We start from the raw sequence: 14,308 nt of genomic DNA, 5'->3' as shown, positions 1-14,308 counted from the left end.
AATGAATATGAAAATTAAATACTAAAATGAATTTTTTGTTTGCTTCCATTCTACTCCTTGCTCAAGTACTTAGCAATACTTATGTACATACATTAAGCACTCAAAAACATACTAAAAGAACTGCTTAGGAATCAAATATGAAAGTATACACCTGTAATCAGATTATAATTTCTATGGTTGGAAAAAAAAAGTAATTAAGCCCAAAAGAAAACTCTGTATTTAGCATTCATGCAATTCTTATAAGGTACTAGCTCTATCAAGAAGATGATAAACTGTTTTGAGAATCTAAAGCAAATTATTTTTAAATTAAGCAATTAGGGTTTTAAGTTTTTCCAGTGTAGGTGTACAAAGAGAATCTTAAGACCTATCTGAAAACATTCTGAACCAGATGAGTTTCTTCAGTGAAATAAACCACTTCCTTTCAAAAGCCCACATAATTTTAAAGCAGAAAGCCAATTAATTCTGAAGTTTTCTATACAAGTATAAAATTCTTCTAATTGCTTGAATAAAGTTACTTAGTGATAAGCTAGTGAAAAAAAATTTTCAAAGAAAGATATTGAAAGGGACATAAAAAATACTGTAGTTTAAATTAAATATACCTATTTTAAACTCCTTACAACAAAGGATTAAAGTAAAATGAAATACATATTTTAAGCACATTACTGAAAGTTCATATAAAAGTGTTCATAAAATCTCATTATTTAAAGCTTTCTTTGTAATACAAACTTTTTAAATTAAAACTGGGATTTGTTTTTGGGACAAAGATAAAAATCTCACAAAATGCTCTACCCAAGAGGAAAGAGGAGGCGGCATCTCCTAAAAATCTAATGTCACTTTCTCTTCAATTTAGTCAGGTAATGCTGAAAAGACAAATACAGCACAATAAAGAAGTAGAAAAAAATGATCCTGTTGCAGACGTATTTACAATTCTGCTTTTATCTTTTTTTTAACTCCTGTACCTTCTTTCGTGAATAACCTACCATTAAGACTCAAGAACATGAAAGTACGGTTATAAATATTTTACATTCAAATAGGAGAATACAGATATACCATATGAAGACTGTTTAATAGAGTATTAACACTATAAAACCTAGAAAAGCAATGCTAGAAAATACAACTTCACTATGTAAAATTAGACTTTCTTTTCCAAATGAAGGGAAAAGAAGAAGAAACACAAAGGGAAAAGAAAATGAGTAGATTTCTAAACAGTATGGGCAAGCCAATGTCTTAAGACAAGTCTTACCAAAAACAGTAGTTCAACTACAAAGTACACTATTGAAATAGATTTCTCCAAAGCCTCCAACATTTTTAAACAATCAGTTCTTTGAATGATCTAATTAATTTAAATAATTATTGCCTACTTTTGTAAGGCAATGGAAATATCAATTTAAGAACTGTAAAAACCATTAAATTTAAATTACATATGATTCCTTTACCAGATTTGCAGACAGCTATTTTTCTCAATGCTTACTTTTTTAAAGGCCAACGATTTTTCTAAAAAATAAAAAAATAAATAAAATAAACTTAATGTTAGAAAAAGCCTCAATAGCCATCAAAGAGTTTAACCTCATCTTACATAATAATATCCACTGTGAGGAAAACTATTTTTCTTCCAAGTTAGGTTGACGAATTATACAATTTTGAAGATAAATATTGAGATTTTTATGCCAAGAACGTTCCTTTCAAACAATACTATATATATCTCAATTTGGATGCCTTTGTTTAAAAAAAGAGTCCGTGTTACTCAGTTTTGGAGAGTGTTTTCTCCTTTGGCAGATTTAAGGTAGCAAGGAAAACACGAGAAAACTTAAAGATATACCCAGGATTTTACTCTCTAAATAAAAGCTCTTGGGACGCCTGGGTGGCTCAGTTGGTTGGACGACTGCCTTCGGCTCAGGGCGTGATCCTGGAGTCCCGGGATCGAGTCCCACATCAGGCTCTCAGCTCCATGGGGAGTCTGCTTTGCTCTCTGACCTTCTCCCCTCTCATGCTCTCTCTCACTGTCTCTCTCTCTCAAATAAATAAATAAAATCTTCTGAAATAAATAAATAAATAAATAAATAAAAGCTCTTTTAGCAGTCCACTCATATTAATGTGTAACAAAATTACACAATAACCCATCGAAGGTCATTTATATTTGCTATTGGTGATTTTCCATATTACATATGTTAAAAAAATGAACTAAAATGTTAGCCGAATTAAGGAGACACATCGACATTTAATGCATTATTTTAGACATCAGAGTTCTAATTCATTACACCATAATAAAAGGCCACTTTTCACACAAGTATTAAGTTCTTGTTCCAAAATCCTAAAAGTACAAAGACACTGAAATATTCTCTACATGAGAAATAGATTTCCTTCTATGCTGCTCAGTGGTACATCATGATCAAATCAGGTTGATATGGTTACTGGAATCATTATACCTAAGTATTTAAATCTTTGGTACAAAGTCTGCCTTATTCATGAGTCTCTCCAATCAGTCTAGTTTTACAGTTGAAAAGGCGGTGTTTAATCTGTCAACTGCTTTAAGGAAAAAAAATGTCTAGTTTCTATCCCATTTTCTACACACACACATGCACACATACATGCCCGCGTGCACACAGGGTAGGCGGGGTAAGGAAGGTAGGAAAGAGAAAGAGAACAACACTAAGAATAAAAGAGAAGATGCTAAAAACACGAGGAGAAAAAGTTGGAAAGCAAGCCTGAAGAATTCAGAAATACAGGGGAGAAAACACTAGAGAAATAAAAGTCACACTAAAAGCAGCAGAATCAGACTAGCTAGCAACATACAACACTAGAAAACAGTACAGCAATGTCTGCAAAGCCCTCCACAAAAGAAAGAGGGACCCGAAACCATGATCTCTCAATGTTTGCCATGCAAACACAGGCCACAGAATCATTTTCAAATATTCAAAAATTTGGGAAACATTTCACACATATATATTTTACAAGGTGATCTGTGAAACCATATGTCAAAGTCAAATGATACAAAAAGAAGCCTAATTATGAGAAATCTATTTTAAAATAACTATGGCTGGTTTGAAACTAAGGAAGTTTTGAATAAAGAATAAAATTAAAATGCTATAAATCTTGGCAATAAATAACATAACTAAAAATACAGGACAAAAAGAGAGAAGGGGGCAGGTATGAGAAAGTGTAACTTTGCTGAGCTCAACTTTTAAATCCAGGACTCCTTAAATAACTGTTTAAAGTTAATAATTCAGTTAGTAGAAATTAAACATATTATAAAAGGTATAAATAAGAACTTAAAATATCAACAAAAACTATGAGAAATAGAGTGGAGATGAAGTATAAATTAATCACTTCATCTTTCATAATGAGATCAACAGGTACCTTTTAGGGTTGGAAAATTTAAAAATTAAAGTATGTGACTATGTTACAAAGACAGTACAAATCAAAGTTATCAAAGAGTACACACCAAGTCAAAACACAGACCACATATCACAGAAAGCATTATATCTATCCTATCATTCTCATAAATGAGAAAAACTCATCTATTAAAACAGTCTCTGGCAAACACAATTACACACATCTACTAAACCAAAGTGATTCAAAGCAAAAGGATGAACAAATACAACTCCAGAGAAAGCAGCAATCATGACAGTAAGCAAATTGAATTTAAGTCAAAAAACATAAAACAAATCATAGAGAACTTTATATTAATGAAGACGTCAAATCCAGACAGATCATGTTCAAAAGGCATAGGGTAAAACCTGTAAGTAGTAAGATGAAATAAAATGCAAGGGTCTTATTATATTTTAACTTACCTCTCTCAGCTTAAAACACTAATTAAGGAAACAGAATTTAAGTAAGAATACTGAACCCTGTAACAATTTAAAAGTAACTAACAAGGGGCACCTGGGTGGCTCAGTCAGTTAGGCATCTATCTGCCTTTGGCTCAGGTCATGATCCAAGTCCTGGGATGGAGCCCTGCATAGGCTCCCTGGTCAATGGGGAGTCCGCTTCTCCCTTTGCCCCTCCCTGCCACCTGTGCCACCTGTGTACTCTCTCTCAAATAAATAATCTTTTAAAAATAAATAAATAAATAGTAACCCAAAAAAGTAACTAACAGAAATGTATCATATTTTGTATTCTTCAGGCAGAATTCATACTCTTGACAAATGCTTATGAAACCATTCTAAAACTACATTGGGCCTCAAAGAAAAACTTCAATATACTTCAGTAAGTAAAGGACAGAGATCACATTCTCTGGTAACAGTACAATGAAAGCAATAATCACAACAACAATAATAACAAAACTCCCACAACAACCTGGAAATTGTAAAATTCTTTCAGGTTCTTGGCTTAAAAAGGAAATCAAAATCAAAAATCAAAACTGTGAATTATCCAGAAAATAAAGTAACTCTAAAAGAACCCAAAAAATAATAGTAATTCTAAAAGAATCCATGAGCCACAGCAAATGCAGTACCCACAGGAAAAATATAATTTCAGAGACCTAAGAAAATGAGACAGAATGTGAACAATGCATATCTACTACAAGGTAGTGGGGAAGAATAAGGAAAAGGTGGCGCTAGGACTCCGATCAAACAATTTATTTCTTAATAACAGGAAGAGATCTGAAACTAAATGATGGGTCCATGAGTGATTGCTAATTATTTTCTGAAATTTTCTGTTTGCAATCTCATAAATAAAAATTAACTTCTAAGGGTAAAGAATTAAAAATGTGTTTGAGTCAAATGTTCCACTCACAAAGGAAGGACAAAAAATGGAAAACAGATTTGGTAATAAACAGATGAACTCACAAACTAATGAAAAAATACCAGTAGAGCTAATTATTAATCCAGGAGCCAGTGTTCAGAGAATAAAACAAAGGTAATTAGAAAAAAAAAATGGGCAGAGGGGAAGAGCAAAGTAGAGGGGAGAAAACAATATTTAAAATAAGAATGGAGGTGGGGTTATGGACATTGGGGAGGGTATGTGCTTTGGTGAGTGCTGTGAAGTGTGTAAACCTGGTGATTCACAGACCTGTACCCCTGGGGATAAAAATATATGTTTATAAAAAGTAAAAAAATTTAAAAAATAAAATAAAATAAAATAAGAATGGAGATAGGGTTGCCTAGCTGGCTCAGTTGGAAGAGCAAGCAACTCTTAATCTTGGGGACCTAATTTTGAGCACCATATGGGCTGTAGAGATTACTTAAATAAATAAACTACCAAAAATAGTTAAATAAGAATGGAGATTTAACTGCATACAAGAATTAAAAAAAAAAAGACGTTTGCTATAATGCTAAACAAATACATTTGTGAACTATGAAGATAGTTTTCTAAGAAAAACAAAACATTCAAACTGACACCAGAATATTGAGAAAGATAAATCCTATGATGAAAGGAATAACTTCAATGCTCTTTAAATTAATTAAGGATACAGGTGCCTGAGTGGCTCGGTCATTAAGCATCTGCCTTCGCCTCACGTCATGATGCCAGCATACTGGGATCGAGCCCCACACTGGGATCCTGCCCAGGAGAAGCCTGCTTCTCGCTCTCTCACTCCCCCTGCTTATGTTCCCTCTCTTGCTGTGCCTCTTTCTGTCAAATAAATTAAAAAACCTTTAAAACAATAAATAAATAAAATAATCTCTATTTTTTAAAAAATTACTTAAGGATAAAGAAAAACTCTAAATTCTCTATAAAAACATCACAAAGAGAAACCAAAACCCAAACATATACATACATACATACACATAACTGCAAATTAAATTTATGAATAGATGGAATAATCTTGAATAAAATATTAACAAACAAAATCCATCATATTAAAAGAACAATTTACCATGACTAACTAAGGTTGTTCCAATATTACAGGTCTACTAGAAAATCTACTAAATAAAATTTTATGTTTAATAACGTAATATTAAAAGCCTCTTACTATCTATAAAAACAAGTATATTTTCTCCACAAAACTTCTGATATCATTAAACATCTAAATAACAATTTTTTTCAGAAAAGTTGACAAGCTGTTTCCAAATTAGATAATCAAGTGGGATAACTGACGGAAACTATAAAAAAGGAAAGAAGAAACAAGAGAGCCTACAAAACATAATCAAAATTATAAAATAAATGTTACAGTAATTAAAAATCTGGTATTGGCATAAAACGAGCCAAAGAAATGGAACAGTGGAGTCCCAAATTAGATAGAGAAGAACTTAGTACATGCCAAAGATGGCAGTTCAAATAAAGTTAAGAAAGAAAAGGGATATGTAATTCAAGAAAAGGTACCATTACAAATCCAGCTGTTCGAAAGACAAGATGCTGGTGAAGAAACTGGATTCCAATCTTACTCCCTAATGGCAGCTGGATCAAAGACTTAAAGGTGTTAAAAAAAAAAGAAAGAAAGAAAGAAAGAAAAAGAGACAACTCTGGCAAAGGTCAAATGTATTAGAAAAAATGAATAATCTTTTAAAAAATTATCTTGTAGTGGAACAGAATTTTCAAACAAAAACCTTTAAGAGAAAGATCAACACATTCGAACGTATTAAAATTAAAATTGTCTTATAAAAATGACAAGCTGGGAATCCGAAAAAAAGTTTTTTCCATGCATATAAGAATGGACTAATATCTTTACCATTTAAATACACATATGTGTATGCATGTGTGTATACAATACATACATACGTTGTATGTATACACACACACACACACACTAAGAGTCATTACGAATAACAAGCAGAGAAATGGGCAAAGATTAACAGACAGTTCCCAGAAGAAGAAATAGAAATGTATCTAAATATACAATAAAGCAGCTACCTTAACTCTATTTAAGACATACAAATAAATGAAAAAATATTTTCTAATTATCAGGTTGGTGTAATACCAAAAAGAGTAATAATATCTGTGAGAATCTGAAGAGAAACACTGACAAACTTGTGAGAAGGAAATCGGAACAACCTCTGTTAAAGACAATTAGGTAGTATCAATCAAAAATTTAAAGTCTATATTTTTTGGCTTAGAAATTCAATTTCTAAAAATGTAGGATGTTCATTTTGGAGTCATAGCAAAAGCAACTGAAAATACTTTAAAATGAGTATCAACAAGGGCTATTTACTGTACAACCCTATTATGGAATTCTACACAGCTTCTGAAAAGAATGAGATGGATCTCTACATAAATGGTAAGGAATGATAGGCAAAATGCTGTGGTAAATGATACAGACATAGAAGTGTCATGTATCTTTCCATTTGTCTAAATATGTACATGTAGGTACACATACGGGATATGTAAGTAAACTTCTAGAGGAATAATACAAAAGAAGCAAATTGTTTACAGATTTATTTACAACTTCCTGTAGGGAACAAGAATGTGGGACTGTATTAAGGACCACACTCACTTTCTACTTAAACCGTTTCCTACATCTATGAGCCAGACGTATTCTAAGCTGAGGAGACAGAGGCAAGCACATAAGATCCCTGTACCCATAGCAACTGCATGGGGGGCATGGGGATTGGTAAGGAGACAGATAAGAAAACAGTAACTGTGTAAACACACACAATGTCAGATGATCTAAGTGCTGTGAGGAACAATAAAGCAGGGTTACAAGGGAAAGGGACTACATGCACCAGGGAGGAAGACTGTAATTTTACATGGAATGGTAATAAAAGGAATATAGTGAACTAGGATGCATATGAAGGTTCCCCTACAGGAGGATTGGGATAAAGTCATATATAGACTACAACCTGAAGGATGGTCAGCCAGGGTGAGTAATGCAGGCAACAGTATGGGCAAAACACTACAAAGAAGCAGAAGAAACTCAAGTGGTTTGTTCTTGAGTGGGTTGGGGAGAGGGGCACATATGGGCAGAACCCAGCTCCTAAAAGGTCTTATAAAATAATTTTTAAAATTTATACAGAGGATAGAAAGAGCTAAATTTGGAAAAGTTACTCTGGCTGTAATGTGTCAAGTGTTTTGGGCGAAATGAACGGAGAAGTAAAGAAACCAGACAGTGTTTCAGTAATTCTGCCCCAAACTAAGAGCCTTTTAAAGGTAAAGTAGCAGTAAGAATGGAGACTAGTGGGTCAAAACATGTAAGTCCATCCTTATTACTCACCGTTTCCATATCTGCAAATTTACCTATTCACTAAAATGTATTAACCCCAAAAATCACTATGTGCAGCAGGCATTTTTGCAATCATGCCCACAAAAGTGCAGAGAAGCAAAAAATTAGAACCCCCCCAACATGCACAGTCCCAGCTGAGGTCAAAAGGTGATAGATACTCTGCCTTCTTGTTTCAGCTCTCACACCATAAACAAATACCCTTTATATGACCTATCCAGTGTCACATTTTTCATATTACAATTTTAGTTGGTAATTTTGCTGTTTAAAATGGTCCCCCCTTTAGCATGGTATGTTAAGTCCTCCAAGGTAAACATTTATTAAATTCTACCTTTTGGAAAGCAAGAATTCTAAGTGACAAATATCTTAGAAGAAATTCTTTACAACCAGATAGTTTTGTGTTTTGTTTTGTTTAATTTGTTTATAGGAACATAAAAGCAGGTACCTTCAGCATAAATTATTAAAATCCCCTTCTGAAGGATCAAGTTTACCTAAAAAATCCCTACGGATAAACTGTGATGTTTTCTTATTTAAGAGAATCCCAGAATTATAATTTATTTCAATGTAGCTTTTACAAAAATGTATATATACACTCAAAATGACAAGTCTTTTACACCCTAAAAATTAAAAATATAATGTACAACTGCATACATCGAGTCTTATATAATTTTCGAAGAAAACTGGTAAAGAAATTACTATCAACACTTCCCTGTCGGGTCAACATTCTCTTTGTTTATATAAGTAACAAAAAGCAATTTTTAGGCTACTACAAAAATGACTCCATAACCAAACATATACTTGTAGGAACACAAAACAAAAAACCAGTTGATACATAGTTCTTCCTCGATGTGTAACTGTGTACTTGTTTATTTGTAATGGTCCACATATAAATTCAGGGTCAATTTAAAAAGTAAATAATCACATAAGAACTCATTACTTTTCTCTTACCTGTGTTTATCTTAACAGTGCTCCCTTTTACACACAAAGAAAAGCACTGTGCTAGTTTAAACTCTAGTATAGTGTGACAATCAGTTGGATGACCTGCCACTTGAATACTAAATATTGAAATATAACACGCTGGGAATATTTATTACTATTTATATGAGAAGAAAAAAAGGGTAAAAGAAAAGTTCAAGAAAGGAGGATTCAAAGCCAAAAAGAGGTTAGAATGCAAGTTATTAAACTAGAAGCAGGAAAAAAGTAAAACAAAAAAAGAAAGAAAAGTTAAGCAAAACATCATGTACACAAGTGAAACCCTAGTTCTTGGCAATTAATGGAAAAGAAGAACCATAACCAAAAAAGCCAAATGAAGAGTTTAGAATGCAAGAGGACAAAACATCCATGAACCATTTAAACCATTTAGATCATTTAAAGACCAAAAAAAGTGAGCAAAAATAGTAATTTTAAATATCTTTTGTATTTTATGTCACTTAGAATATAATTACAGTATCATTTACATTCCTAAAGAAAAATGCTCTTGATCATAATCAAATAAAAATGGCTTTGCATCACAAAACTGATATTGGAATTAGAAAATAATCTAAAACTCTTAGCATACCTGAGCTACCAAGACAGCAGTCAGTCAAAAACCAGCAGTTGGTGCAGAATATGCACTCAGTGCAAGCAATCATCATCACTGGAATGTATCCATACAGAGGCTACTGGTCTCTTTATCAATGGCCAAAGGCCAAAGGCCAAAGGAAGAAGGGGCAAGGGACCTTCTCGGTTCTACTCTCTGAATCTCAGAAACTGTGACACATCCTTAGTCAATAAGGCCATATCATGTATGTGCCTCATGGACGAGTAGGCATGACAAGGGCAACAGGGAGACCTAACATTCTGCAACAAAGTTTTTCCCCCTAAATAATCTTACAAGTGGTAGTTACAATCCTAATCAGTCAACAAAAGGAGACCTAGTTCACTCTACAAGATCTAATATATGGCTTAAAAGTATTGTATTTCCACTTGAAAATCTGTTATAAAAGAAGGTAAAATAATAGTACCACTGTTCAATTTCAATATGGGTTAAGTATTTGTGGGTTCATGTGCAAAGTGGACCACTTGCATAACACTTAATCTATCTGGAATTATTGTCAGTTCCAAACAGACTCATAGAATACAATTAATTCTAAGTGGCAGACTGCCCATACATAAATCTAGTTGATGAGACATATACTAATTTTGCAAAATTACTAAAATGTTTCATCAAAGGTTTAAGGCTAGGAAAACAAAATCAGCAGTTGAGTTCATTCAAACTTTAAAATCGACCATAAACAAAACGTGATTTATATGATCTCCTAAGCATCAGTATGATGTGCACTGAAATATACAGTTAAAAACAAAACTGAAGACATCATGAAAAAAAGTGGTCAAGAACAATGAAGACATAATTCTGGCTTAAGTTTTCCCACCAAAACACTGGATATAAAAACATCATACACAGTTAAAAATATTGGAATGTCATTCTGAAAATAAACTGAAACAAGAAATAAAAAAAAAAAAATTACAAAAGCATAGTGAAGTAGCTGCCTGAGAAAAATATTTCTTTACTGGGAAAAGGCCAGCTATTTCATTTTCATTAAGAAATAACATTCTAGATACTATTTTTTTCCTGCAAGAAATATTAATAATACACCATCAGCACCCTCTTATGTAAAAGACTGTAATTCCTAATTTGAAATTTCCTTAGTATTCCTGATTCCTAGAAACTATAAGTATAAATTCACATTGGTCTTAGCATTAGTAATGCCTCTCATGCTACTGATTTCTTCCCCTAAGGCAGTGGTTCTTAAGTAAAAGTAACATATCAAAATCACCTAGGGACTATTTTGAAAATACACATTCCCAAATGCCAACCCTCAGGAAGCTACAGTATCTTGTGTTTTGAAAAAATTTCCCCAGCGATTTTGATTGTTCGCTAAGGACCACTGCTTTAAGGAATGAATTACATACTTGTTCTAGCAACTAGAAGAGCTCTTACTGGTCTACCATTGCTGTAACTTTGTCACTGCAGTACACACAGCTGTCAGTATCAAAAAGGAAAATTCCACATTTCATTACTCACAGTAAAAAAAAAAAAGTAAGAGATCTGATAAAACTATCTACTCAAACAACATGCAGCCATACTTGAAAACATTTCATACATACTTATTGCAGAGTGTGCATTTAGGACAAATGGTTTTGAAAATGTATAAAAATAATTTAGTATTAATCCAACTTCAGTACGTACATGGTCCTTTAAAGGTTTTTCATTTCATTACCATCAAAAATGTATTTCAACAACCTCCACAGTATTCTGAAGAGTCAGGAATTTTAAAATTTTCTAATAGAAAAATTTTAAGTATTCACCTACAGAAAAATAATGAATCGGAATGATATCACTAATATTTTAAAATATAATTACGTCTCACCTATGCTATGCCACGTATCATAAGAAAAATCTTCATCACTAAACTTTAATAATCCCAAGTGGCATTTTCGTTTAAGAACGAAGCACAAAAATACTTTATAAAAGAAAATGTCTTGTTGTAAAAACTTATAAAGTTGAATGCTCAAACAAAAATATCTGAGAGGTTTGATTTCACAATATCAAGTTTCCATATACGCTTTGTAAACATACACCCATTTTAGGCTAACAACTTAAATAAAGCCAGTTATCACTTAAAAGAAGATATAGTTTAAAAAAATTTTTTCAGTGCAAAAACACTTATCAACTAAAACTATCAACTGACTTAAGACGATTTTAATGTAAAAATCACAACTTGAATCCCATAATATCAAGTAATTCTATAAAGACTAAATTAAAACAGAAGCTCTTCAACAGTTAGCAAGTTTTCCTTTTGTTACTATTCTCTAGTGAAAGCTTTCTTTTGATTAGCTTTTACAATGTCATCAGGAGATGCGGATTTGAAGTCAAATGGTGTTATTGCTATAAGAGGACTTATTTCTTTGTCCTTCACGTCTTGAACTTGTCTACTATAAAGAAAAGTCTTATATAGGTCAAGAGTGCGTCGCTTGCAGCTTTTCAGTGGGTAACGAAGACACAGTGTTGAAGCAAAAGCTGAAGGTCTAGCAGCAAGGGCCTTGGTCCAAGAGAGAGAAAAAGGTGGTTTCCTAGTCAAAGAGCCTTTATTGGTTTTCTTATTAGACTTAGTAGAATTGAAACTTTTCCCTAACTTTGAACTTAAAACTTTTGTTTCTGATGTTGGAGCAACTGATTGGTCTACTGCATGTTTTGGAACAAGATGAGGGGTTTTTATAAGGACACTAAGATCAATATTTGAATCTATTCCAGGTGACCTTATTTCAGATAAACTGAGCTTAGAAGACTCCTTCCTAATTTGAGTGTTGTCTATATCAATTGTTTCTGCAATCAAATCAGAAAGTGACAAATTCTCAAGATCTCTTGTAGGAGAAGCTTTACAAAATGCCAAAGATGACAGGGATCCTGTTAATTCTGATATTCCAGTCGAAGATGGATACCGATTTGCTAGCTGTGACAGGGGAAAGGATCCCAAACTTAGATCTGTGAAACTGGCAGATGACTGGTTACAAAGATCAGATAAAGGAAAGCACTGGCTTGGATTGTTTTCTTTGTGTTCCTGAAAGAGTTCAGCTAGGGATGGACTTTCACACTGGGAAAACTGCAAACTGTCATTTTTTAAAATGGAATTCTTGGTACTTTGTTCAATTGAAGAAACACTTCCAACTTCAGTCATTTTAGCAGCGTTTACATTATCATGAGCTGTATCTTCCAAAGTGCTAGTTAAGAGAGAAGGATTACTTAAACTTCCTATGCTGTTTTGTACTAGAATGCTTTGCAAATCAGGTAGTGAACTATTCTGAGTACATAAAGAGTTATTAGGTGTTATGTCCTTTGTCATTAAGGATTTTAAATCTGGTATTTCTTTGAATGAAGAATCATCTTTGGAAACACATTCAGATTCATGAGGTCTTAACATATCAGCACCTAGATTCTTTGAAAACAGACCTTCCAGACTACCTGTGTTTGATAATCTGACTGATGGTTGACTTTTACAAGAATCTCTTGGCATTTCATCAATTAGGTCAGCTAGTGACAGCTCTTTTGTTAACTTACATGATTCTAGTTTCTTTTCACTTTTAGGTCTGTCAAGTTTCTTTTTTTTGTGGAGTAAATAGTGACTTGGTATAACTGAGGAATTAGGATATAATCCAGATTTTCCTACTGGGCCAGAAAAATCAAAGGGTTTGCTACTATAATCCAAGTGGTTTGCAGATTGAGGACAAGAGCTTTGAATATTATCAGCTGAAACGTCAGAGGAAGATAATAAGACTCCTTACCTTACAAAAGCCATTAATTTTCAGATGAATAGGTTGATATATGCAGAAGGCAGTCACAGCAACCAAAAGGAAACATGAAATGAGGCATTTAATTACTAAATGTTTCTTTTGATTATAACATGAATAAAGTGATCAAACATTTGATCATTATTTAATAAAAGTGAACACTCTAAAAAAACAATAATAATGGAATTTTACCTTCCTTTAACCATCTTAAAGTGACCTTCTCACTTTGCTCACTGATATATACAAATACAAGTACCAAGTTAGTCAATATTCTAATTTTCAAAAATTGTATAATGTGAGGTTTTAACATACTAAAATTATCATCAGAACTGTCAAATTAAAAATGTCTAAAAGACCAATGAAAGGAACTTATTTAGTTCATCTTCTCCTATATTCTTAATGTATTAAAAACACGCAAACAAATAACAATCTGTAATTTCTGGAATGAACTACTAATAAAGATAAAATACTATAGACTCATTTTCATTTGGTCAGTTACAGGTACCTCCCCATCAAAATTCTTTTAAAATTTAAACAAAAAATAAAAAACCACCCTTATTTCATGTTAAGAGACTGCATACAACTTTGTTATGGTGAAAATCTAGTCCTCGGGATATAGGAAATATCAAGCCAGTTAATAAATCACCATGCTCCTACGGACAGACACCATACCAATTATTATAAAGATACCTCAGTTCCCTTCTTATGCCAATTAAATTCAAAAACTAACCCAAAATTCTATAAATTTAAAATAAAAGATCAGGCTTTGAAATGCAAGAACAGTATAATTATGATATTACGACATTTAAATAAAACTAATACATTTACAAATGCTATAAACATAAGGGCATTTTTGTAATTAATTGTCTGGCTATTAATTTCCATCTC

The 14,308-nt window shown here is 32.7% G+C and overlaps 1 protein-coding gene across 2 annotated transcripts in view; it reads right to left on the bottom strand.

The window, feature by feature from the left end:
* Window positions 1-14,308, bottom strand: part of HBS1L (HBS1 like translational GTPase) — an 84,867-nt gene that overhangs the window by 57,550 nt on the left and 13,009 nt on the right. Inside the window, exon 5 of one of the 2 annotated variants that reach the window (XM_044248393.1) lies at window positions 10,668-13,409. The exons of the other annotated variant lie outside the window; for it this stretch is intronic. Coding sequence (XP_044104328.1) covers window positions 11,938-13,409 — 1,472 coding nt within the window. The 3' untranslated portion in view covers window positions 10,668-11,937. Of the gene's footprint in view, window positions 1-10,667; window positions 13,410-14,308 lie in introns of those variants that run through there. 2 annotated transcript variants of the gene reach the window in all.

This window comes from Neovison vison, chromosome 1 (assembly GCF_020171115.1).
Source record: "Neovison vison isolate M4711 chromosome 1, ASM_NN_V1, whole genome shotgun sequence".
Classification (NCBI taxonomy): domain Eukaryota; kingdom Metazoa; phylum Chordata; class Mammalia; order Carnivora; family Mustelidae; genus Neogale; species Neogale vison.
This window is presented reverse-complemented; position numbering and strand designations above follow the sequence as displayed.